General features: G+C 43.4%; 1 protein-coding gene across 1 annotated transcript in view; it reads right to left on the bottom strand.

The window, feature by feature from the left end:
- LOC133015587 (fibroblast growth factor receptor-like 1) overlaps positions 1-23,393 on the bottom strand; it is a 30,370-nt gene extending 6,977 nt beyond the window's left edge. The window contains exons 1-3 of the mRNA XM_061082820.1: positions 23,114-23,393; positions 22,039-22,134; positions 3,527-3,799 (exon numbers count right to left, since the gene is read on the bottom strand). Coding sequence (XP_060938803.1) covers positions 3,527-3,799; positions 22,039-22,123 — 358 coding nt within the window. The 5' untranslated portion in view covers positions 22,124-22,134; positions 23,114-23,393. The remainder of the gene's footprint in view (positions 1-3,526; positions 3,800-22,038; positions 22,135-23,113) is intronic.
- Positions 23,394-25,987: the final 2,594 nt, after the last annotated feature.

Genomic DNA, 25,987 nt, shown 5'->3' with positions numbered 1-25,987 from the left:
TCTGTCCCAGCGGGGGTGCAGGGAGGCGATGGGGGGGCCAGTTGTCAGGAGACCACCCTAAACAGGGCCCAAACAGCCAGCTGGAGGGATTGAGAAGGCGCCATGTTGCACTGACTGACCAAATTCTTCAGATAGCTCATGGGAGGACAGGCCGTCCGGCGGCAGATGGGAAGAAGGCTATCTCTCCAGCCGCAGTGGAACCCCCCCCCCCCCCCCCCCACCCGCTTACATCACCCTGTAAAAGTCTTTGCTGGAACCTTCTTCTGCTTGTTTTCTCTGCTGCATCTCAGGCAATGTTTGAAACGAATTGCACTCCACGTTGGAACTTGAACTTGAGCCGTTGCAAGGATTTGGTCAACCCCTCTCCCCCCCGACCGGCGCAACAACCGTCTGTCGTTGCTTCTCGTTCTTTTTCGCTCTGTGATCCGTTAAAACAATAAACTAACTTGATGGATAGTGTATGTGGAGCTACCCCTCATTTACAGTATTTCGAATAAATAAACCTCTCCTCTGATCTTTTTTAGGGAACATAATCGGCCTCGCAGCAGGTTAACTGCATTAAAATAGCGAACAATTAGCCCATTCAACCTTAATGGAAAGTGTTGCTCACGATAATTGCAGACTGTTTGGCTGCATTATAGTGTAAGTATTTTGACAAAGAGGCCTCCTAATCTTTGTGGCAAAATGGCACCGAAAATCCGGCGTACCCCTGATGGAACAATTATCTGTGAAAACAAACGTTGCGGTGATGGACTGCCATAGTCCAACGGATGATGGGCAAGAGAGCAGGAAGAGGGGAGGGCTGTCATGCACTCAGCAGCACCAGAGGACAAGTAGGAAATGGAACAAACCAGCTCGAGATTAAGAGTCGGGCCAGAAAAGTCTTCTTCCATAAAGGGCAAAAGCACTTCCGATAAAAATCCGATAGAAACATGCTTCCAAGAAAAACTGACTGAACTTCCATGGTTATTTTTTCCGAGTGGGAGCAGAGTGACGCCGACAGTCGGCCTGAACTGATCCCCCTAGGATTCCATGCCAGCTTCATCACAACAGACTGAAAAATGCTTTTAGTCGAGTCTTTGTTTTCACTCAGTCGAACAACAGCAGACGCCAAAGCAGACGACTTATCTGTCGCATAAACACACCACTTGGAGAAACTTATCTGTTACGGAGATTAATTGGCTAATTGTGTGTTTGTGTGTGTGTGTGTGTGTGTGTGTGTGTGTGTGTGTCTGTGTGTGAGAGACTATGTGTGTAATTTGGCCTTAATATGTGTAATCATCCTTCTTTATCTCCTTGCCTTAAATCAACATTTAAATCCAAGAATAAATTTCACATGCGTCTTCAGTATTACTCACTGCAGCAGAAACAAATACTTCATTCTAAAAAACAAGCAAAGCGGTCAGGGAAAGTTTTTACAGACCCTACTTTTTTCTTTATTTGTATTTGGTCATGTTTATTGAAGCTCTCGCTCAGGGCCAAAACTAACTTCAATTTGTCAGGTTTATATGAAATGATAAATAACAACACCATGAGGTAGAGTCAGTAAATCGGGATCAGGACCGGTTTATGGTGTTTATAGAATACAAGCATCATGGGACACATAGTATGTAGAAACCGAGATTCCAATCATTGCAATGAACCCTCCCGTGAATGGGAGAGGTCTCTTCCTTCTCTGAATGTGTCTCTTACATTCATATGAGCTTCTAGCTGTGTATCTGTAAGTGTGTTCACTGCAGTGCACACATGCATTTGTAAGAATAAGAAAAATAACAGTAAGTATTTTCCCGAAAACTTGAACAAAAAGATGCAACACAGGCCATGAAGAACCATTAAACCATTGGTGCTGGTCTTTATGAAGAAACATTTTTTAGGAGTGTTAACAATTCGTTGCAGATCTAAATAGAAATCCAGATCTAGTAAATTTAAATGTGGTTTCATCAGGTGATTGTTGGACCTCGGCGGCACTTTCTATCTTTCCTCTTCTTCTGGATTTTGAGGAGTTTCAACTGTTTCAGTGATTACTCTTCGGCTGTGACTGTTTACACTCTTAACACACTACATCATCTGGCACATTCTAGCCTTTTCGTTTTTCTCATGATATTTCTCCTCTCGCCAGCCTGAAATCTTCTCCATCTACATGCTGCCACGTTTCAATATTTTTACTCAAAAACTTAAATGCAGCCCCTTAAAAAAAGCTCCTTTTTCTTCTTGGATGAAAAATAATTGCTGCTGTGTGTTTGATGCTTATTGTGAATCTGGACGACATCTGTTCATATCTCATCTGCAGTTACTTTGAAGTGTATTTTAAGGTTTGAAATTTTAATTTCTGGAGCAAAACATAATTAAAGAGCCACACTGCACAGTATCCAATCAGGACAGTGGAACTTAATGACAGTGCTGGGTGATCCATCACTTGATTGATTCAGAATATGTTCTATTTTGAATGTCCAATGCAGACACATTCCCACGTCTGACTTTGATACTATAGCACAATTGTAGACTGAACCTTGACATTATAGCTGGCTCGTTGCCTCGATTTCCAGCCTTTCATTTTAGCACAATCAGCAGACACCCTCCCTTTGAACTCAATGACAACTTCATATTGAGGGAGCCTAAAATAAACGTTTCGTCTATTCCCATCTCACGAGCACGCTTTATTACAACGGGCGCCGTTTTCTGAAGTGTTTTCCCACATCTGCCTGATTATGGCTCTTCTTCTGAAGCGCAGCTGTCACAAGACCGGGCTATAACTCCTGCTCAGAGGAGAGAGGCAGCAGACTCTGGCCCTAATTAGGCATCTTAGAGTAATTAGACTAAACACAGCCTTCACGCTCCACTCTGCTCATTCATCATGCTCTGCTCCAGCGCAGAGGAAATGCGCTGTATGCACACGCACAAACGAGCAACACACTCGGCCTGGGCTGCGCTTAATCCTCCAGGCCCTGTTGGAGAGCTGTGTGAGAGTCCGGGGACAAACCGGCACTATTACACTGAATGTGTTTCTTATTGAGGAGCTGCGGACCTCCTGCCTCCACAGAGCGTAGCCTAAGGAGAGGGAAGAGCTTGAGATCCAGTTGAGTCACAGAGGATGAAGTAGTATGAAACAATATCCCGTCCCGCTGTTGACTTTGGGCAGGGAGAGGCAGGGGTCGTAACAAATACAATAGATGAGGGGATCAAGCACTAAACCTCCATAAATCCACTTGTTTTAGACCTCGACCTCTGTGAGTGATGCTGTCTGTTAACATTTTAACTGCGCTGAGATGTTTGACAGCAGGGGACGGTTAAAAAACGTGGTCTTGAAATACCACAGAGGAAGACGAGGTGGTTCGACCGAACGAATCAGAGCCTGACTCACTGACACTCTGGTTTTCATTACAACGCAGGTGATTTCCATGTTTTATAGATGCGAAACCGAGCTGGAGTTTTCAGGAAGAGTGACACATTTTACAACAATCGATGATCTCATCTCAGGAACCAGCAGAGTAGCAGGTCATTCAAACTGAACTCCATCCGCACTCACCGATGACGATGAGGGTGTAGTTGATGTTGACGCTGCCGAAGCCGTTCGTAGCTTTGCAGATGTAGGTGCCCGTGTCATCCGCCTCCACCTCCTTGATCTTCAGGCCCATGCGGAGGATACGGAAACGGATCCAGCCGCTGTGGATGTTGCGCCCGTCTTTGGTCCACATAATCAGGGGTGGAGGGTCACCTTCCACCGGACACGGCAGCTTAATGGCACTTCCAAGTCGGGCTGACTGCCTGTGAGCAACCTTCGCTGAAACCCGTGGAGGTCCTGAGAACACACAAAAATCATTCCTTTTTTAGAAACCAAATTTCAACCTCGAGCCAAGCACAGAAGGCTAGTTATTGAGCAACTGTAGAAAGACAGGTTGCCAGGGTGCGTTTTCTTCTTCTTTGTGTGTGTCTGCCCTGCGTCACATTTCTCTCATCATTGAGATGTTCTTTGAGCTGTGTTTTTGATTACCTGAAGCCAATTATTCAAAACATGATTGAATCTGCAGCTCACAATAACATTAAAATGTGATTTATTGTGTTTATATCAATATTTTTGATATGGTAAATCCCCTTGGTGTGCTTCAACATAGAAAGAAAGAAAACACCTAGATCAGTGATTACCAACCGTGTCATCCTATAATCCCTGCGGCAAAGCAATGTCTGCTACCTATTATGACAGGACGCAAAGATCCTTTTAGATTTAACATTTTTAATGATTTTACGAAGGGAAATTTTACAGAAACTAACGTGAGAAAAAAAAAGAGATCAGATTCTTAAAATAATCATAATCACAAGGAGGCCCATTCAATAGCTCTTCAAGACCAAAGGAATTTAAATTTGAACATCCATTAAAACCCTATCCAAAATCCTCAGAACACCCATTGAATGAAATGTTTTTTGTGGTTTTTCCAAGATGAAGACCGCACTTTTAATCTCAATGTTTTTCTCCTACATTCATTTATCCTGTGACCGGTTTAGGGAATCCTAACCCCACATTTTGAAAACTGATGATCTAAACCACTATACGCTAAATGTTATAGTGGGTTAGCATTTTATGGAAAGTCACCCCACACATTACGTGGCAGGAAATACAATTGGATGCAAAGATCAGGCCCATCAGTGCATTTTTATTTATTTTATTTAACTTATTACATATTTAGTTTATTAACGAAGCAACACTGCAAAATCACTGTTTTTATACTTACAAGTGGACATCTTACCTACGCTACACCCTACCCTGTAAATCTATTGAAATCAGCAAATGTCCCTCAGTAGAGGCCCAACAGCCCCCTTAAATTCAATCAAACTGCACTAGATTTCCGACAATCATAAATATCAGTTCCCTAAATGTGCCTTTTTAGATCAGCTATTCCCCGGGAAAAAATTTGAAAAGTGTCATATCTCGAAAGGTCGAAGAAAGCGGATAACAAAAACCTCCTGGAGCCGCACCCTGACTCAGATCTGCCCCCGAATGTAGTGGGTTCTGCTCCGACAAATACACCATATCTTTCCACCAAGCCGTTTGGTTGTTTTTGTGTAATCTTGCTTAAAAACAAACCAACCAACCGACAAACAGGGGTGAAAACATAACCTCCTCGGCTGGGGTAAATATCTCAATCCTAATTTCCCTGACTAAACACAGCCCTGAACACAGCATGGCTGTAGGCAGATGGAATGAGATAGAGGTAATTTGTCATCTTTTTGTCTGATCACCCAGAAATGTTGAAACCAGATTGTAATAATTGGACAAGCCTTGTCGTCCACTGCCTGCACAGAGAGGGTAAAGTGTTCTGGCTCTGGTTTTGTGTAGCGTGCAAGAGATCAAAGTGTTGCGGGGGGGGAGGTGGGTCACAGTGAGACGGACAGCAGCCTGTTCTCCCGGCTCATAATTGGCTCGGGTCTGCTCCCTCAGATCTGGTGAAGTGAAGCGGGCCGAAACGCCCTGTGATGGTGTTAGGAGGCCGGCGCTGCTGCTCGCACAGCACCAGGTCTTCAACTAAACCCCCCCACCACCACCAAAAACAAAACAAAACCCTGAATAACTGAGCTGACTAGACACCGAAGAGAAACAGGAGACTGGGGGAGTGAAAAAAAAAATAAGGGGGGAGGAAATGCAACCAAACCCTATAGCAGCAGCAGCCCCCAAAAGTACACAGAGCGCAGTCTGTGCCTCCGAACAAATGGCTGGTCTGGTAGCAGTAAAAACAATGGGGAGGGTAGGTACACATGGCCTCTCCCAACACTTACACACACGTTCAAACACACACACACACAGACACAAACACACACACACACAGTCACATTCCTTTGCTGCATTTCACACATATGGTAAACAAGAAGTTCCGTTTACTGATGGGGCTGCAGGGGAGGAGGAGACACAGGTAACTCCATCTGGTCGTTTTATCCATCACATTGCCAACAGATGTATCTCAGATGTTGCAGGTAAAACACACACGAGATGTTGACTCCTTTGCCGCTCGACATTAGGCAGCAAAAATGCCTGACACACAAAAAACATGTAGTGCCACAATACTCAACTTAAAAAAAGTGAATCTTGTGAGTGTAGAATGAAGAAAGCCTACTTCCTTTTTCTTTCTGTGTCTTTCCCAACCATGCATGAGCACACACACGCAGTTGTCCTTACTCTCTGTGGACGGTCTTTCCTCCTCCACAGGAAATTGGAAGTGTCATTGTTTATGTCTGTGGAGAAAATGCAATTGCAGTCCTTTTTGGCTGCTGTCAGCCGGCCCATTTCTCACTCCTCTCCTAAAAGAAGAGCAGAACAGAGGCGCTCACTGTTTCTGCTCTTGCGGACTCTGATTTAGGACCACAAACGGGTCACAGCATTGGCTTGGTGTTGCTGGGGCTCATATGGACTGAGTTGATCCTAAAAGACTAAACCGCCGCGTGAAAGCACAAATACATTTCTGCCAAATCTTGAACAAATAAGCTTCAGTTATCTCCTCTGACTTATGGTCCCACAAGCCACTCAACCATGCGTTGCCTCTGGATTTATGGAGGGAAATCACGCACGAAACGAGGCCTGATTCATGTCAAAGGTTTAGTTGAAGCAAAGTGTCGAAACACAAAAATCCTGCATGTGTCAAACAACGTTAACTTAGAATGATATACTTCTTGGGAAAATCTAGGGGGAACCTCTGAATGAATGGTGAACTGTAAAATCTCTGCAGAGTTGTTAGGAGAACGTTCAACACTTTTTGTGGATAATCTTAAAGATTTTGTGCGGTTTTAGCCTTTTGCTGGCTGTACCCTTCCATTTAATTTACATATTAAACTTACAATATGTAACTTTGGCTGCGAGGAGGGTCTCTAAATTAAAACAATAACGAGTCTAGTTGGATGATGTCGTGAAGAAGTGTGGGATCATGGGAGTTGCTGTCTTCAACACCTTTGATGGAACTCTTTACTCATGTTACACAGCAAACAGCTATAGAATAACCGTGATCCATTAACTAGTGACTTAAACAAACAGTGGAAGGAACACCTGACTGGCAAACTGGCTAGCAATGTGTCTTTCCTTTGTCATAGGTTGTTTGAGTTGGAAGTTATAGCAGAGACAGGCAAAATCACAGGTACGAAGGAATTGAGCCATTTAAAGGCGACCAAAATGAAGTTTTTAAATAAATAAATAAAATTTAAGATTTCTCTTGGTTTGAACATTGTTGGAAACATTTTGGATAATGTAAGTGCACAAGTAAACAAAATATATAGAATAGGTCTAGTTGTTTTTAGACTACATCTTTACAGCTCTAAGTAAGAACACATGTAAAAATGGTATATTCACATCTAACTAACTTTTACCAAAATAATAAAACAATATTCCCAACTTTTCTTTTAATTGTGATAAGGCTCTATGTGATCTTGAACTTGTGCTCCACAGGACGACTTCACCCCCTAACTTTTTTTGGCTTAATAAACTATAAAAGCTTTGGCTGAGGCTCCAGGCACCAGGAATGTGCTACAAATGATTTCCTCCCTCCATCTCCGCCCCTTAAAAAAACTGTTTGAAGTCCTTTTGAAAAACAAGACATGAAGAGGTGCTGAAATCAAGGACATCATCTGAATAACTTAATAAGTATTTGTGCTGTGTGCATGAGCGCCATCCTTTCTTCAACAGGGACTCTCCTCCTCCTCCTCCTCCCCCTCCTCCTCCTCCTCCTAACTCTCTCAAGGACAGGTTTCCTTAACCTTGGAGTTGAAAGCTCTGAAGTCACACAGAGGCCCTTCTGTTGCAAATCCAAATCTGAGAAAAGGGGAATTATTTGCCTTATCTGCTTGATTGTAAGATACATAGTTCAACAAGTGTGAAATGCAACATGTAATCCCACCATACTGGAGGTGAAATGTACTGTGGCTGTTCTTTTTCTTCTGAGGCTAACTCTCAATTACCATAAGTGAGTTCCTCTGCGGAGGCTGTGATGAATGGGAATGTGCCAGATTTATGACAAACTGCTGAGCATTTCACAGTGTTTATTCAAATTGTTAGAATTGTTAGCTGGTCTGTAAATGGAAAATGATACACACGACCATATGGGCTTTCCCGTGTTGCAGCGGTGGTAAAGCGCTCCTTATTATAGCCGAGCCCCATGTGTGAATGGAATCTTTCATAGCTCAGGAAGAGGAGGAGGGCGCCCCGGCGACTCACAGAATTAGCACTGTTTTTCTTTGCTCAATTTGGTGAAGGATTATTTTAAGAGAAAGGGGCACATTCAATAAGAGGCATTCTTACGATTCAGACTAAATATAGTCGCTTCTGCGAATCTTTATGAGCGGGGAAATTAACTGTTGATCTGACGTCCAGGCATCCGTGGAGGGAAATATGTTAGGAAATGTCAGAATGCAAATGAAACACAGAAACGCAGAAAGAAAAAAATAAGCCCACAAAAGCTGCCAGGGTTGAGCAATGATCAGATGTGTTGGCACCTCTCTCCTCAATTATTTTCTCTTTTACAAAACACCTGTGGATTTGTAATGATGTGTGCACGCATGTTTCCTGCCATACAAAGGGCTCTGGGGTTTATCGTCTCTGCAAACATGTCAATAAAGGGCTTGTCTTGGCTGCTGACAGATGCTCCAGCAGCGAACACCTGGAACTTAACCAACCACAATGAGAATAACGTGATAATGCACGCAACACCGTCTGCCAGATACAGCACACGGTAATTCAGACAACACTGTAAACATCTTCTAATACATTTTTGGATTTGGGCCTTAATCTCCAGCCAACTGCAAGAATTTCTTGTGCATCAAAAGGCTTTTGCACGCTGCCAGACTGTAGTGATTCATTACTTAGATAAACACTGATCCAAGTGAATATGCAGTATTTACATAAAGGATAAGAAGCAGAGCGACAGATAGAAGCTGGAGAATGCATCCTCCTACTCAGCAGCACTGTGTTAGTTCAGCAGACCGTACAAGAGCCGACAGACCTGTAACGTAACGGTGAAAGGTTTTATGGAGCCCACTGCTTGAAGGAAAACATTTAATCAAGCATCCCTTAAAATCTCAGGAGCAGTTGTGTAATAAAAAATCTTCAAAATGGATGGCGGGGGCAGAAAGTAGCCAATAAGGAAGAGTTCAAGGAACATGAGATACAAAAAAACAAAACAAATACATGAAAGCGAAGAAACCAAATCCAGAGTCGGTGACTTCACTTGAGACTGGAGGGGTTGGGTGAAGGGGAAAGGTGAGGCCGACACGACAGCCCAGGGAGTGTGTGAAAGGCCAGAGCTTCTGTTCAGACCAGGAGGCTGCGCTTGGCTATACATTTCACAAGCAGAGATAAAAATCAGCATAAAACGGTCAGAGGGATGTGTGTGTGTGTGTGTGGGGGGGGGGGGGTTGCCATCTTGGCAATTCAAGAAAGGAGGCGAGTTGAAGTGAGGGAGGGAGGGGAGGCAGTGACAGGCTGAAAGGGGGACGGGAGATGTGGAGTGGTGGTGCTCTGACAGCAGCGGGGCAGCGGAGGGTGAAGGACGCCGTCTTTTCTTACTCCTCCAGACGTCCTGCCCAGCAAATTCACCCATTGTGGTAATCAATACCCGTTATTTCCCCCTCTCGCCTTTCCAATCAATAGATAAGAGCGGAGTAAGACCAGCCAGGACAATGGCTCTTTCTTCATTACCATCTGATGTGGGCTGAATAGCAACTTCTTTGGTGGTGGGAATGGTACAGGAGGAGCTATTGGGTGACATGAGAGACTAGAGGAACAGCAGGGGGGGGGGGACTGGAATAAAAAGAAAAAAGTCAAAGAGGATAAGATGCTCCAGTCCATCTATCTGATCAGAGCTGAATCACTGGAACAACACCGCCGCTTGTTTACTGTGAAGCCGCATCTGCTTCCTTGGGGATTGGCTCCAGAGCAACAGACTCTCGCCGACCCCTCATCAAAAGAACAGGAAAGAAACGGAGAGAAATTACTCCAGCGTCGTAAAGCTCCTGGAAACATCTCCATCACGTGGCCTGCCCTTAACGGGCCCTACTGTGGAGCCTTTGAACTCTGAGCTGCTACATTTTATTAAACCTGACTGCTTTCTCCCGGCCTCAGCTGCCTCTGTCGGAGAGAAGAAGCATGTGTGTGAGTGTGTGTGAACCCCTAACTTCTGTCATCTGCCATTATAGTGCAACAAAAAGCCAGGTTATAATAAATCATTTAGGTGTGAATATGTGTTTAAACTGTGTACAGATTTTTATGAACACTAGTCATCATTTTAACTTCTCACAACCTTAAACGAGGACCGCAATAAATAAAACACTTGACATTGTGAATACCATGTGTTATGTAAGTGTGGCCATTGCAATGCTATTTCCTTCCGACAAAACCGATCATGAGAGATGATATGTCAGGATCCAGGCTGCTTACTAACTTATATCCGGGGAGAAGTCCTGCCTTGTGTGATTTATTACAGAATATATACTTTGATCATGTGAAAGGCCTCTATTAATTCAGGTTCAGGGCTCTGCATGAGGCGTCTGTACTTTTCCATATGTCTACAAGAGTGGAAAAGCATGGAGTCTTCCTTATGGAAAGTCCTTCACCTGAATTAATAGAGGCCTTTCATACAACGGTTTTTGAGTGGCTGTTTTGTCTTATAACTGGATACTGTACACACGGTGCAGTGGAACACTTCATGGTCTGCGTTTCCAGTGTGTTACCTGCCCGACCACAGCACAGAAAGTGGGCCTTTTCTTTTGAAAGTAGTTTTAATACTTGTTTATTATTCATATTTTTATTAATGTGCCTGTCAAAGAGTATTTTTCTCCCTGGGAAAGATACAACTTTACTGTACTATTATATATTCAATATTTGCTGTCTGAAAAATACTGAAAATCACTGAGCAACACTGCACGACATGATGCCCCATTACCTTGAACATAAGCACTGGTTTACTGCACCATCCCATCCTGCTGCTGGCAAATCAAATGTGTATCTGATTATTCATCTTAAAAAAGTCACCAACACATCCAGGTAAAAGGGCATTCACTTAAAACTATACAGTGCTCAGCTGTTTTGGGAAATAATTAATCATATACAGTATATGAACAAAAATATGTTTAAGATATGTTGTTTTTTGTGTTTTTGTGGGATTTATTAAAAGATAGCCAAACAAGCAGTGTATTGATTTCACCCCTCTGTCTGTGTGTGTGTGTGTGTGTGTGTGTGGTTGGGGGGATTATTACTTGGGGGTGTGGTATCTCCAGATGATTAACTCTGGGAGCTGATCGGTCAAGGGTCAAGCTGAAGGTCAAGATCAACAAAAATATGGTCTGAAAAACACTTTTTCCAAAATATCTCTTGCAGTGGAGCTATAGAGACAATCTAAAGCTTATATTCATTCAATTTGTTGTCGATCCTTTTTAAAGATAAATACAAGACAAATTTTCGGAGAAACGTGCTAATTCAGAGGCGCAACTTGTCATGCGATTGAGAGTCAGTAATTCACTGGTCCTGTCATATAAAGAGCACACAGTGAGTGGCACTCTAGTCGCTTTATCTCACTCCATTAGGCTAAGGCCTGGTGCACACACAGGGGCTGAGTGTGTGCTTAGGGCCACTTATCAGGGAAGAGGCACCAGGAGGGAGGCCCGGAGGAGAGAGAAAGGCCAGATAGAGTGACAGACAGAGACAGAGACACAGAAAGAGGGGTCAGAGGAGGGGAGAGAAAGAAATTGAAGCCAAGGAGAGAGAAGTAGGGTGAGAGTTAAAGAGAAGAGAGTTGATTTAGAGAGTGGCGGGGAGCAGAGGCTAAGATGGCAGAGAGGCCTCCTTTAACACAGAGCTCATAAGGAGAGGAGGGCTGCATGGGGGAGTGAAGGGGGATTAGGTGGGCCCAGGCGGCAGTAACCAGGAATCCCAACAATCTCACACCCCACTCCCTGGCCCAGGCTCAGCCTCGGCCATATGACACACACTCGAACAGACCTTTCTGTCTGCAATACAGAGCAGGGCACCAACACGCACCTGTTTATTACTGTCAGTCTGATATGTTTGGAGATGGACCAAAGCACTTGGCACTGATCGGAGCATTGTGAGAATACTCACACATGTTTGGCTGCTCTGGACCATCTGTGTATTGTCTTTTTATTCTCTCTCGCACACACTCATTAACGCAAACAGATAGAGCAATTTAAGACAACAAAATGTCTCATTATGATCCCCCACCTGCCTTGAATATGCCTCTAAAAATTCCATGATTCACGGTTCGTATTTAACAACATGGTTTATACCCCTAAATTAGTTTGAAGTTTTTCGAGATGACAAACAGAAAAGGAAAGTTGAAAACACCCACATTATTGATCTTTTAAGGATGCTCTGATACAACACCTTGGATGGAATTAGGTGCAGATATTGCCCGTATCAAGGGGTTGATATCGGCTATGATGTGACTAATCCTCTGCAGTTTCTTCTTCAGTGTCGTTATTAGAATTCCTCACTTTATCTTACAAGAACAATAATTACAGAGAGCTATATACAAAGAGGTTTACAGGTTTTACATGTGGGCAAAAGAGGGCAAATCGGCTGAGTTTTAGTATAATGTAGGACTGTTGCTCCACTGGTCTCATACCTTCAGTTCGCGATGAATCAGTTCTTTTACATAAAATGATGTCAACTCTTTCTGACTCTTGGCATTCTCTCATTAACAGTTTGGCTTGTAAAAATAAGCAGAAACAATCTCAGAAAGAAAACTTGCTCTGTGGTTGAACTGCTCATGCATCATATTCATAATCCCCCATAAACTGAGATAAGGTTCCCGAATACAAATACAGGAAAGCCAGGGAGAGAGAAAGAGAGATGAAATGATATCCAAGTTTCAGTACCAACATTTTTTAAGGATTACTCTACAAACTGCTTTTGTTGCTCTAAGAAATATTTTCTAATGTGAAATTGAGTTGAGTAACACCAACAGCAATGCAAACATTTTCCTTTTTAAGAAATGTGTTCTTTAATAAAAAACAAATGTATCAAAGAATTAAGTATATATTCAAGCAACCACTTGATCCCAGCGTTCGTATTTGCCCATTTTGAATCTAAAATACATTTTATTTGGTATAGAAAAGTATTGGCTCTAAGTCCCATTAGCTGGAAACCACTGCTCCACAGCACGGTGCCGGACAATAAACTCGAAAGGCTGTTACCTCCTCCTCATAACAAAACCTCTGTTTTGTTGTTCCGTGGCCTCCATCAGTCAACAGTGAGGTGCATCCTGTCACTCCCTGCACGCTACCTCCTCCTCTTCAACCTTCCTGCATTCCGCGGTGGGAAAAAACTAACTCCAATCTGCTCATTGTGTACAATTGACACAGTCGGAGTCCAGCCTGGAGGTGCTGAATGAGATGCAGATGTCTTTCTGAGGCGAGTCACTTTGCTCAGTGTTGGCCTGATGTTATTCTGACTGGCAGAGAGGCACAGACGCAGTAAACAGACCGTTTGAGACAGACATGCTGTCACCACCGGACCAATGTGTGTGTCTCCTGTGTGTGTTGTGGTCACATCTGTGTGATGATGATGATGACGATGACGATGACGATGACGATGATGATGAGGATGAGGATGAAGATGGCCGAGCATGGCGCTGAGTGTCCTTCGAGGAACCCTACACCAGCGTGCAGTCTGAGGAGCAGCCAGTCACCATGACACTGGGAAGCGCTTTACACCAGCGCCTTTGTCAACAAGGTCTTTTCAGGAGGGGGCCAATGACAGACTGTGATGTAGCAGGAGTGTTCGGGCAGAATGGAGCGATTCACAGAGGAACAGGCGGGCGGGAGTGGCGAAGGAGAGGAGCGGGTGAGGAGAAGAGAAAGGCGGGTGACACAGAGACGAGACAGAGCGGGGAGAAGGGGGGAGAGGCGAGGCGAGACAGACGGACGGAGGGGAGGGAGGAACTGGCAAAGCTCTCACTGACAGCAATGGGGCCTCTTGACAATCCAGGAATATTGTCTGAAATCAATCTGTCATCATGGAGCTGTTGAGCTTGTCATTACAATGCGGTACTCGCCCTTTCACAGTGACAATTTGTTCAGTGCTCTCCCAGTTCACCTTACTACTCGGCTGTACAAAGGTCACTGCCCTCTATCCTCGTCTGTCTGCCAGTCTGACGCTCTCTTTCTTTGTTAATGAACTCTCCACACACAGCCACTCGGTCCTTTATCAAGGTGAGCTGTGCAAAGACTGATGGCTGACGACCAGAGGAGATGTCCTGCAGCAAGGATTTCTGTTACATTACTGATTCTTCATATTTCTTACCATCAACTTCACTGGGAATGTGAATATACAAGAGTAAGAGTGTACAGTCCCACGAGCGGCTCAGTTATGCTGGACCAACACATTAGTGCTGCATTAACATTTGTCTAATAACGACATCAATCATCACCAGATATGGTTGGGACACACAACGTATCTGGCGTTTGTGTACAGTGGAAATAAAATTCACAAAAAGATGAACACACACCACGTTCACCAGCTGCCTGTATGTTCTCTTTTCACATTAACATGAACCAATCTGCCCAGTCCGAGAGACAAGAAAGATGCAGTGGACTGAACGCTACAGTGAACCACTTTGACCACTTGAGGTATAAAGTAGTTTTACAAGACAGGAGAGGTCAGGGCTAGCTGACATCAGTAGCTATCTCTGCAATACATCATGTATACAAGGTCAAAACTCCTGTTGACATTCTAATTAAATTGGAATGTTTTAAACTAAAATAACCCAATGAAATAATTCATGGTAAGCCATCCAATTGTTGGTGGGAAACAGTATTTTAATTTAAAAAATATCGCCCTGTGTGTGGTTGCATGAGAGCAAAAGTCAGATGCTCTCAAGTCAGTAAGATCCACCCAGTGGAGGATATGAATGTCTGCACCAACTTTCTATTAGTCAGACATGTCCCTGTAAATTAAAACATGCAAGCCTGCTGTCGGAAAAAAGTGGTAGAATCAACTAAATAGAACGGTCTGGAAACTAATTTTGGTGCCAACAAATCTATTAGATAGATGTAAAGATATTTTTACTGAAGAAGTGAAAACTACGAGCTGGTAGAGTATTAGTCAGCTAAGACTTTCAAATTGAATCCTCATTGGAATCATAAAGGCCTGCCGCAAATTCCATGGCAATCCATCCAACAGTTCTTAAGATATTTTACTGCAAACTACAAATATTAACCTCACGGTGGCGCTACAGTAAAAAGTCACAGGATCAACACATTTTCTGGAAACTGTGAATGTCCCTGTAACATTTTATGGAAACCCATCACATGCTTTTTGAAACATTTCAGTCTGGAACAAAGTGTCAAGCTATCAAACCAGCCAACCCAACGAGCCAACACTCTCATCTCTGGAGTCTATTCATTAATCTAAACATCGACAAAAAGCAGATCCAGTTAAGCCAGTTGACAATCGAGGCACAGAATAACTATGACTGTATGGAGAAGTGCCCCAATCTGCCAAGACTTAAACTCCAGGCTGGAGGTCTGTTCCAAGGCTCAAACTCACATCTCTGAGCATGAGGAAATCAAATCAGTTTCACTGCATGGTGCAGAATTCCAGTCTGGAATAGTAGTAGCCCTGCTATAAAATATGACAAATTGTACTTTTTGCTCCTGAAATGATTTTTCCTCCCGTGTCCCATTCCACTGTTCGAGTCAAAGCGGGGACACATTTTTCCATTCATTACAGAAGCAATGGGTCCCCTGAATGAGAAATCCGGGCCTCTTTGCCTCCTCACCTCTGCTTCCAGCCTCGGGAGACTGCTGCTGTGGGCAACAGGAGCAAACAAATTCCATCATGACAGCCAATACGCTTGCAATGAAAACTCCTGTTTTGACGTCCTGTAACAAGCGCTTGCTTCCAACCAGACTCTTTATCACATCAGTCAATGGGGACAATGCACCGAGAATTTCTGGGGTCGCTTGCAAGGAGAATGAAAAACAAAGTGGAAGTGAAAAAGCCACAAAGCCATGTGGGGTCTCATTCAAGCCCATCGGAGGTGAACTGAAAGGATGTGGGGGTGAAACTGAAAGAAGTGTCCGGGGGGCGTGTGTGTCAAAAGCAGCCGAGGCCTCATTCAGAGCTCGTTATACAGCCATTGCCTGGCTCAGTGTGTATGAGTGTGTGTATACTAATTTTTGTTACCTCTTTGGGACCTTTTTTAGCATAAACACTGACCTTCACTGGACCAGTACACCTCATGGGGGCCAAATGCGGTCTCTTTTTGTTAACACTGTGTGTGTGTGTGTGTGTGTGTGTGTGTGTGTGTGTGTGTGTGTGTGTGTGTGTGAGTGTGTGTGTGTGTGTGTGTGTGTGTGTGTGTGTGTGTGTGTGTGTGTGTGTGTGTGTGTGTGTGTGTGTGTGTGTGTGTGTGAGGAGGAGGTAGCAGAAAAACAAAGATGGACAAGACTTTCATAACGAGGCGTCTGGTGTCGGGTTGTATAGATGACGTACAACCGCCTGCTTCCTAAAATCATAAACAGAGGAACAACAATGAGAGACTTGATGGCACAGTGATATAACAAAATGAGAGAGGAACCTTATCCTGAAAAGATAGGCAACAGGTATCTCCTTCCTGTCTGATTAGGTATTCTGATATGTGAGAGAGAGACAACAGCGGCACAGACTCAAGCAGGCTGCGGCAAGCACAGCGAACAAGCACATACAGCAAGATGGGCCAGATAATGTTTCTATGCTTTAAATCAGCCTTTTATTCTCTAACATCATAATGACAACGGCTGGACTTGTCAAAACCTGCTCAGTCCGAGGAACATCCTGAGGGCCACCATCACGTTAATACAGTACACTGCAGATACTGTATATTTTTGGAAACGGCAAAAAGGTTGTCCTGGCACGTGGTTTCCTGTTTTTGTACAAGGGGCCTCAACAGTACTGAGAGAAGATGCAACAAGCTAGTGCCAGAGGAAATATATAGAGGAGGAGGGAGAAGAAAAGGAGAGTAAGTTTTGGTTTCTGCACCCCCTGCCTGCTGCTGCTGTACGGTCCGGATCATAAATCTACAAGTTAAAATCTCCAGTTGAACAAAAACGTCTTCTCCCGTTGAGGGGTGAAAAAAGAGGCAATTGGATTCTCATCATTTCACTTTCTAAGGTGACTGAGTGAACAGCTGTGGAGCACAAAACGAACAAGTGGAGGAGGAGGAAGAGGAGGAGGAGGGAGGAGGAGGAGGGAGGAGGGTCTCTCTCTTGACTTGGCTGCTCAAAGAAAGAAAGAAAAAGAGAAAACACAGTGGGACTGGAGAAATGAAGGAGGCTTTGAAACTGGGGTTGCGCAAGACAAACATTTCCCACTGTGGGGCTGAAATGTTATTGTAAGGTCACTTGTAAGGTTCCAGCACGGCGGACCCTCACCCCCACCTACAGGCTCGCTTGCAGTCGCTCGGGCCACTCTCATTCTGGCCAAGGGTGTAACACAGCAGCCCGAAGTGTGGAGTCTAAACAGTGTCCAGATTAATCAGACGCTTATTTAATACAGAGTAGATGCCAATTTTAAAAAAAATCCTTTATCAATATAGCTGCTATATAGCACTGAACTCTGGTTGGTTTCTGTAATCTTTTAAAGGGCGTGTATTTGAGAATGCAAATGTTTGGGTAGGTTTCTGCAGATATTTCCTGGAACAGCTTTTCTCCCAGCGCCTTAGTGAAATGTCTAGAAAATGTCAGAGAGAGCCCATGTGAGAATACAGCAGGGAAATAAAAATGTTTACAAGCAACAAATATCCGAGGATTAAAAATAGGAGCAATACTTGTAGAAGACGTAGAAGGTGATGTTGTTTATGTCGTCAAAAAGATGTGATTTCCACAGTGGAATTTAAACGTAATGACTTGCCTCCTGTGTGCTCTACTATGCCACCTCTCACCTGAATGTTCCAGAAGTTGTTGAGAACCACAAAATCTCCTGCTGTGTTCTTCATATGTGAAAGGAAAAAAACGTGCGGACCCAATTTTCTGAGTTTTTCCAGGATTCACCTCTAAAAAACGGCTTATGTCTGGTAAATCGAGGGAAGTCGAACCACGGAAGAGTAAAAAAGGTTGATTATTATTTGAATGGTGACAATCTGACCCCCGTCCCGTGTGGGCTTTGTATACTGCTCCATGGGTTTCGTGAAAGTTAACAGGAGCAAAAGGAATTCTATTTAACCAAACCCAAATCCATTCAGCCAGCAGGAAGAGTGTGTGTGGTCTGAAAACACTCCCGGAGCCAACTGCCCAAACAAACTAATCAGCATTGTACACACAGAGACCCTCCTATGATTCAATGGGGTTTACTTAAAAACATTTAAACAAATGGGGAAAATGAAATTCTCCTCATGCGCCCCGGGGCATTAGCATACAGCTGAGAGTGAGGAATACTGAGAGCGGACAATGCCTTGTTGAAATTACACATGAATGCTAATTGAAGTGGCCATTAAAGTCAGTCAATGAGGGGAGTGTTGCTCACAGGGATTATATGACCCCGCTAAAGCAAACACCAACTGACCTCCATTATGACTACTTATCACAGCTACAGCCCTTTCCTTTCTTTCCCTGCGAGGGGTGAAGTCTGACACATTCCTCTCCCCGAATGTTTCCTCCTGGAACTGACAGGGTCGGCAGTGTGTGCTGATAGATGGGGAACATGGATTGCTGTAGTGGTGGTAAGATTATTTCCGTGATCGAAACAGAGGGATCATGGCAGGAGGAATAGTATTTCCACCTGGTGCAGCGGGGAGGGAGGTGGAATAGCGGTTGGTGTACCTCGGAGGTTTTCCAAATTGCCCCATGCTCCTTGGATGTCTCATTATCACGACTTTTCTCAGGGTAATTTCAGCCTGCTTAATAAAACACACGCACACATATATCCAGGCGCATGAAAGAGCGCTCATTCACTCTCGTAACTTCTTCTCACGCACCTCTAAATGGCCAGCGCCTGAGTTAAGCGAGTCCCCCGTCTGCTGGAAGGGATGAGGAGTGTTTAAAATAAATTACTGCTGCCCTGTCCAAGCTGGGGGACCACCACACGTAATAATCCATCCATTGTTCTCCACCAATGGACCCAGACTCTGTACACGGGGGCCTCGGAGAGCCCAGAAAGGCTGGGTGGGAGTAAAGGTCAGCTCATGCCTTGTTTTAACGACAGCACATTAACTTAACTCACTTCCTTCAGCTTTACACTGGTAATAAATGGGAGGAAACGCAAAGAGAAGCAGGGGACAAGAAGGGGGACATGTGTGAGAAGGGTGGCAGTGGGTGCTGGCTGTCTGGGTTGATAAACGCAGGAGGCTGGAGGTGTTGGACAGTCGCACTGATTAGAGTTGAGGCAGAAGTTGAAGGATGTTTGACTTCCCTTGAGTTCTGCTGATTGTGGGCAAAAAAACAAAATGTAACGCGAACCTGATTTTATTCCGAAGATCTAAAAGGAGCATTAAAATGGGAGTTGAGAGAGGGCTTTAAAAAATACGCAACTCAGCAGTAAAGACAAGCTTTCTTCGCCACAGTCTTACTAGCTTGGCGTACGAGCCAGAAACCCATTGTTACACCTTCTTACTATGCAGGAGCTATTTAAAAAATACAAGGACTTTGGGGCATTTGGTTACTGAGAAACCAGCCTCATTATGGTTTAAGGAAATGGAATACTGTTGAGGAGCCAAATGGCCTTGTGATTTTAAGAGCCCTTGGCCTGCAGTTTATCTCATCGTACCTTCTTATTATGAGACCATGATGTAACTCTCTTATAAAATGTATATTTTCCAAACGGGGCTGCAGAGCAGTCAGCGAGCTCTAAACTTCACCAGATGTCTCCAGAGTTGTTTCGGATGCCTCTATAAAATGCATCAAAACACAACCATTCAGTGTGTGCATTTGTGTGCGTTCATTGTTCGATTGTTCTGGTGCATAACAGAGACACCTGGTGCCTCTCTGTTTCTCCCAGGGTGCATTTCTGGAGATCCATATGCCCAGGCTGCCGCATTCCTCGGCTAGTGGAGCCCAGCGGTCCCCAGGCCTGTCACCACATTAGAGTCTCTGCTGGGACACATCAGTGAGCACCTCCTCCAGCTGCTGGGGGTGGCAGAGCAACAGAGGGGGAGGAGAGAAGTCGCTGGGCTGGAGGAAGTGTAGGGTCCCAAGTGGGGGGGTCGTACAAAGCGATTCTTGCTTGGCCGCAAATTCGTAGTAGTGAGGAGAGGGAGGGTCGTTTGCATGTGTGTGTGTGTATGTGTGTGTGTGTGTGTGTGTGTGTGTGTGTGTGTGTGTGTGTGTGTGTGTGTGTATGTGTGTGTGTGAGGGCAGGGGGTCCTGGGTCAGGTGTCGCCTGATGATTGACAGCAACAGGCTTAAATTCGTTCACCCAAACTTACTGTTTTCTCAGTTGTATTGTCTGAAGTGTTAAGATAACAGCAGTAACCTCACACTTTAAACACACAAACCAAAGAAATTCTGCTCTTTAAAATGTAATTTACATTTGTCCAAGATGTCATCATTCACTGTTAAATTTAACAGGAACATTTTTACAGCTCGCCGGCTTTCACTTCTCTATAAAAGCACCAGTTTTGAGTCAGAACCTGAGTATTTCACAGGATGTCAGAGTCAAACGTTGGCGTTTGGACTGTAACAGTGAGCTTACTGTATCACTGCCTCTGCTGAGGGAGAACTGTGGGATGTTTACACTTCACAGATTGTCAAACACCATTCAGAATCATCTCCATCTAACTGTCAATGCAGACTATATTACTGTTGATGTGTCTGTCTGTCTGCACATCTGCAACCACTTCCAGGGAAATTATGAACAACCGGCTGTAAATTCTTCCTTCTGTCTGACACAAAAAACAGTTCAGAGCCATCGGACCTCCGCTCGCCATCGTCCCATCAGATTCCCCTGCGGGTTTCTCCTCCATTGACATCTGTTAATCTGTAAACATACAAAATTGCTTGTCTAATCTTATTTAGCCCTCACGTCTTGTTTACTTTTGGTTTAGTCTTGCCGTGAAGGCACGGCTGCCATGCTGTGAATGAGGCATTGTCTACAGACCCACAGATCTTATCTCCCCCTCTAAACCGCCGCCAACCATCCTGCCCCACCACCACCCTCTTGCCTCCTCCACCTCAGGCCTGTATGGCCACATGCAGGTATTGTACCAATCAGACGCCACTTGAATTCTCTTCCACACTGAGCTGGAGAGTAGTGCTCTGGAGCCTGCGTGTTTTGCCAGTGCGAGGTCTTTCGGGGAAATGTGTCTGGCTTTCACATTTCTCTCATTAAAGTCGAGTGTCGTTTTCAAGTTTTGCCTCGGCCTTTCACTCGTGCTACCGGATTGCATCAGACACTGTTCAGTAGCCAGTGATGAAGGGAGAAATCAGAGAAATCTCCTCGACAGTGATTCGTGACCCGTTGACAAGCTCACTGCAAATTGTCTTTAAAAGGCAAAGTACTGACACTGGAACAATCAACAGTCCAGTGACTTGTGGTCAGACTGAGGTCCCCCACTCTGCACTGGAGTGTTTTGATCATGAACACACACAGGCTGATCTGAGGCAGTTCCTTGGCCAGTCGCAGGAGAGCTGGACTCTAACACTGACTTGTGTTCTTTCACCCCGGGAAGCTGATGGATGATGTTTGTTTGGATTAGCTGTAGTGAATGCGCACACACACACATTCTCTCTCTCTCTCTCTCTCTCTCTCTCTCTCTCTCTCTCTCTCACACACACACACACACACGGAGCCATTGACTGGAACACATACAAACTGTGGGTAGGGGTAGGCTTGCCCTCTCTCATTCCCCTCCTCGTGTTGATTTTGGGCTCTGTTTAGAGATATTTTTTTTTTTTTAAGTTTTACTTTTCCGTCTCTTACTTCTTAGTGAGAAAACTTCAGGAGGCAACTGAGGCTTTCTTCATGCTCATAAGAAACCAGCCAGTCAACATGACTTGTAACAAACTCGGTGTCTTGTGTCACCTTCCAGGTTCAAGACCTTAAATCACCATTAGAAAGGAAATTTGTAAAGCAGCTCTCACCTCTTGCGCAGTCTGTGAGTAAAACAGCCTCAAAGATGAACAGCACAATCTTCAGGACGTCCATGCTGTGCAAAGACAACTTCATGCTCCCTGTATCTGAAAGAAACATGGTGAAATATAGAGCAAGTCCGATCCATCGAGAATATAGATGAAGAATTTGAGAAGGAGAGAATATTTGAGCCATTTCAAATTAATACTTGCTTACAAAATGCCTGACTGGTAACAGTATGTTATATAAGTATCATAATTGTCTATAAAGATTTTATGAAGCTGTTTATTAGAAACTGGTAAGTTTTTCGGCTGGATAAAGTTCTTTTCCTAAAATTTGACCTTAGTGGTTCCCAAACTAGACTCCTGGGACACTTTGGGAACTATAAAAACAAAAGAAGAGGGTTCTCAAATTAAGCCAAAAATGAAGTCCAAAATATTACCTATAAATTCAAATTTCAATCATAAAAAGTAACCAGCCGTATTCAGTCTCAGGTCTGGGGTCAGTCTGGGACTTTGCATTGGGGGTTTTAAGACTATTGTAAGGGTCTTTGTAAGAAAATTAAAAAGTCCTGGTTTAAGTAAAAACACAGTTGTGTGTGTAGGCGGATTTTCAGATAGTTCTCAAACTAGACTCCTGGGACACTTTTGGAACTGTGAAAAAAATCTAAAGGGTTTAAAATTAAGCCCAAATGAAGACGGTTTATTGTACATATTACAAACACAATAACTAAAAATTTTGATTGAATTCATAGACATTAAGTTTGCTCCGTTACAGGATGTGTGGTAGATTTCCCTCTGTAACCAGCCACAGGTCTGGGTTAAGACTATTTAGAGGGTCTTTGTAGTAAAATGAAGGTTTAAGTAAAAACACAGACACGAGTGTATTAGCCTGAATATTCAGTTAGCTAGCTAAAGTGCTGAACAGCAAAGTGCACATGAAATAGTCTGTGTCTACACTTTCCCTCGACTGTACTTACAGTAACGTGACAGAAGTTAGTGCTGCTCACTTGTAGCTCGAGTTAAACGAGCGAATCAACAGGTTCGAGTTGTTTATAACGTCGTTATAAGCTCGGGGCTGACGTACCTGCACGGTGAATGAACCAAGTCAGCCTCGAACGAGCCTCCTGGCAGAGAAGCGTCCAGCTGGAGTCGAGTCCATGAATCACAAGTGACAGAGTCAAACTCCTCGGCTCAGCTAACGGACCCGCGGCGCGCTGCTCTCCGGCAAAAGACGGCTTTTAAATGTCGAGTGGAAAACCGGAAGTGGCCGCAAATCACAGCTACACCGCCATGTGTTCAATTTATTTGACAAAAACAAACAACTGGTGCAGGTCCACGCTGGAGCCGGAGTCCGCTGCGTCCACTCGGTGACTTCTCCCAGTGCGCACTCAGCGGAGGAGGGTGGTCCGGCCCAGCGCGGAGGCCGCGGACCAATCAGAGGCCGAGCAGCCCGGACACGTTTATCTCTCTCTCTCTCTCTCTCTCTCTCTCTCTCTCTCTCTCTCTCTCTCAGCCCGGACACGTTTGTCTCTCTCTCTCTCTCTCTCTCTCTCTCTCTCTCTCTCTCTCTCTCTCTCTCTCTCTCTCTCTCTCTCTCTCTCAGCCCGGACACGTTTCTCTCTCTCTCTCTCTCTCTCTCTCTCTCTCTCTCTCTCTCTCTCTCTCTCTCTCTCTCTCTCTCAGCCCGGACACGTTTCTCTCTCTCTCTCTCTCTCTCTCTCTCTCTCTCTCTCTCTCTCTCTCTCTCTCTCTCTCTCTCTCTCTCTCTCTCTCTCTCTCTCTCTCTCTCTCTCTCTCTCTCTCTCTCTCTCTCTCTCTCTCTCTCTCTCTCTCTCGTTGTTATTACCTTGCAAACTCAAATCCACTCATCACTCTTATAAATGTACTTTTACTTGATTGTTTATTTTCCCATTACTTGTGTGTCTTTTTCATCTTTCCTTTTGCTCGTAGTAATAATACATTTGAAAGTACAAAAAGTATTTTAAAGTTAACTTACAGTTATGGATTGCAAACTCGAATCCACTCATTACTCTTATAAAATATACCTTTGATTGTTTTCCCCCATTACTTACGTGTAATTTCTTTTGCTATTAACAATAATATATTGAAAAGCAGAAAAGTATGTTTAAGTTATTATTCACTTACATTTGTGCAGACTCAAATCCACTCATTACTTATAAAATGTACTTTTACTAAATTGTTCTTTTCCTTACTTGTGTCTTCTTTTCGTTTGCTATTAATGATACAAAATGTGAAGTAAAAAAGTATGTTTGTTTATAAACTTACACTTGTGCATTGCAGACTCAAATCCACTCATTATTCTTATAAAATGTACTTTTACTTAGTTGTTTTTTGCTATTACTTATGATTCTTAATCATTTCCTTTTGCTATTAATTACCATTCATTTAATCAGAAATTCTATTTCATCTTTTGCCATTTCTAGACACCCAAGCACACCTTACAATATATCACATATAGACATAACTAAAGTAAAAACCAAACATTCAAATCTGATGACGATATACAAACACCAATGCAACATAGTGAAGCAAGGCTAAAATCAGGTTAAGAGGCAAAGACACCAGCAGTACATCACGTAAACACAACAGAGACCAACAGTTAAACTTAGGTTTATAGGTGAAAATGTGATCAGTCAGGGATAGATGAATAATAAATGATGTTGTATACATTTATTTGATGTTTTTAATTTTAGATTATGTATAACATCATTAGCTGTCTTTGATTTTAAATGCTATTGTATTATTTCGCCTGTTGTATTATGTTTTGAACAGCTATTTTAAAAGGTAAGACATGAATTAAGTTATCATTATTATTGTCATAAAAGTCATAAATTGCTGCTGAATCCATGCCCAGAACTCATTTTAGACATTTAGGTGTAAACAAAATAACATACGGTTCAGGGTTGAACTGAACGGATGGATACCATTATGCCAACCTATAGACATTTGCCGCCACCTAGTGGACCTCATGGAGACCAGATAATTTCCCCTTCATAACTGCAGAGATTCCACAGCAAGATCAAGAACAGTTTAAAGTCATTCGATGTTAAAAGCAGAGCTGTTGTTTTTGCTTCTAATGCAGCACTCACAGCTGTAAATGTGTAACCAGTTAACAGCAAACACATCTGAAATGGTTTGGTACATTGTCAAAGGGATTTATGGAGTCTTTGAAAGTAATATGTTTTCCTTTGCTAGTGAAAAAGGTTGTAGTAAGGTCACCTATGTTTTGTATGGCATTCCCATAAATTTCAGGGATAATTTACACACCTATTTCTGTTAAATCCTGTATCTCTTCACAAAATTCCTGTCAGAGCCACAGAAAACGTTACACAAGTTTTCACAGGCTGAATACTCCCCATGACTAACCTTTCTCTGTGAAACCATTAGAGTGACCCTTGAACAATATGGAAACTCTGAATGTGTCACTATAGTTCCTGATAAAATTCAGTAAAGCTTTGTGTTGCTCATTAGATGAGTCCGCCCACACCTCCTACTGAAGTGGCAGGAAACATATGTAGATAAATCACTGCTAAAATAGTCCCAGGGTGTGAATTTTTACAGAACATACAATCAGTTAATATTCAAATCAAAAATATACTCAATTTGAATAGAAGTGTGTGCCCTGGGTCTGCAATCAATTTACAGAAATAATATTCCTTCGGTCTAGGACAAACAAAATCTATATACCGGGAGAAACTGGTATCTACAGTCTAATCTGTTGATTAATGAATTCAAACCAACCTCTTAGCTTGTGAAGATATATCTCATTGTGATGTTAAAAGTTTGATTATTGGACTATAATAGTCAGTAGGTTGATAAATCAAGGACCACAAATCTTTTGACACGTTTCAAGGCAGAAATTTCACATTTTAGATATTTCCTGACAAAAGTACAGAGGAGACAGTATCAGTCAGTATTTTTTAAACAGGAAAAAGTA

Source organism: Limanda limanda, chromosome 12 (assembly GCF_963576545.1).
Source record: "Limanda limanda chromosome 12, fLimLim1.1, whole genome shotgun sequence".
Lineage (NCBI taxonomy): Eukaryota > Metazoa > Chordata > Actinopteri > Pleuronectiformes > Pleuronectidae > Limanda > Limanda limanda.
The sequence above is the reverse complement of the archived record's forward strand: the minus strand, read 5'-3'. Positions and strand labels throughout refer to the sequence as shown.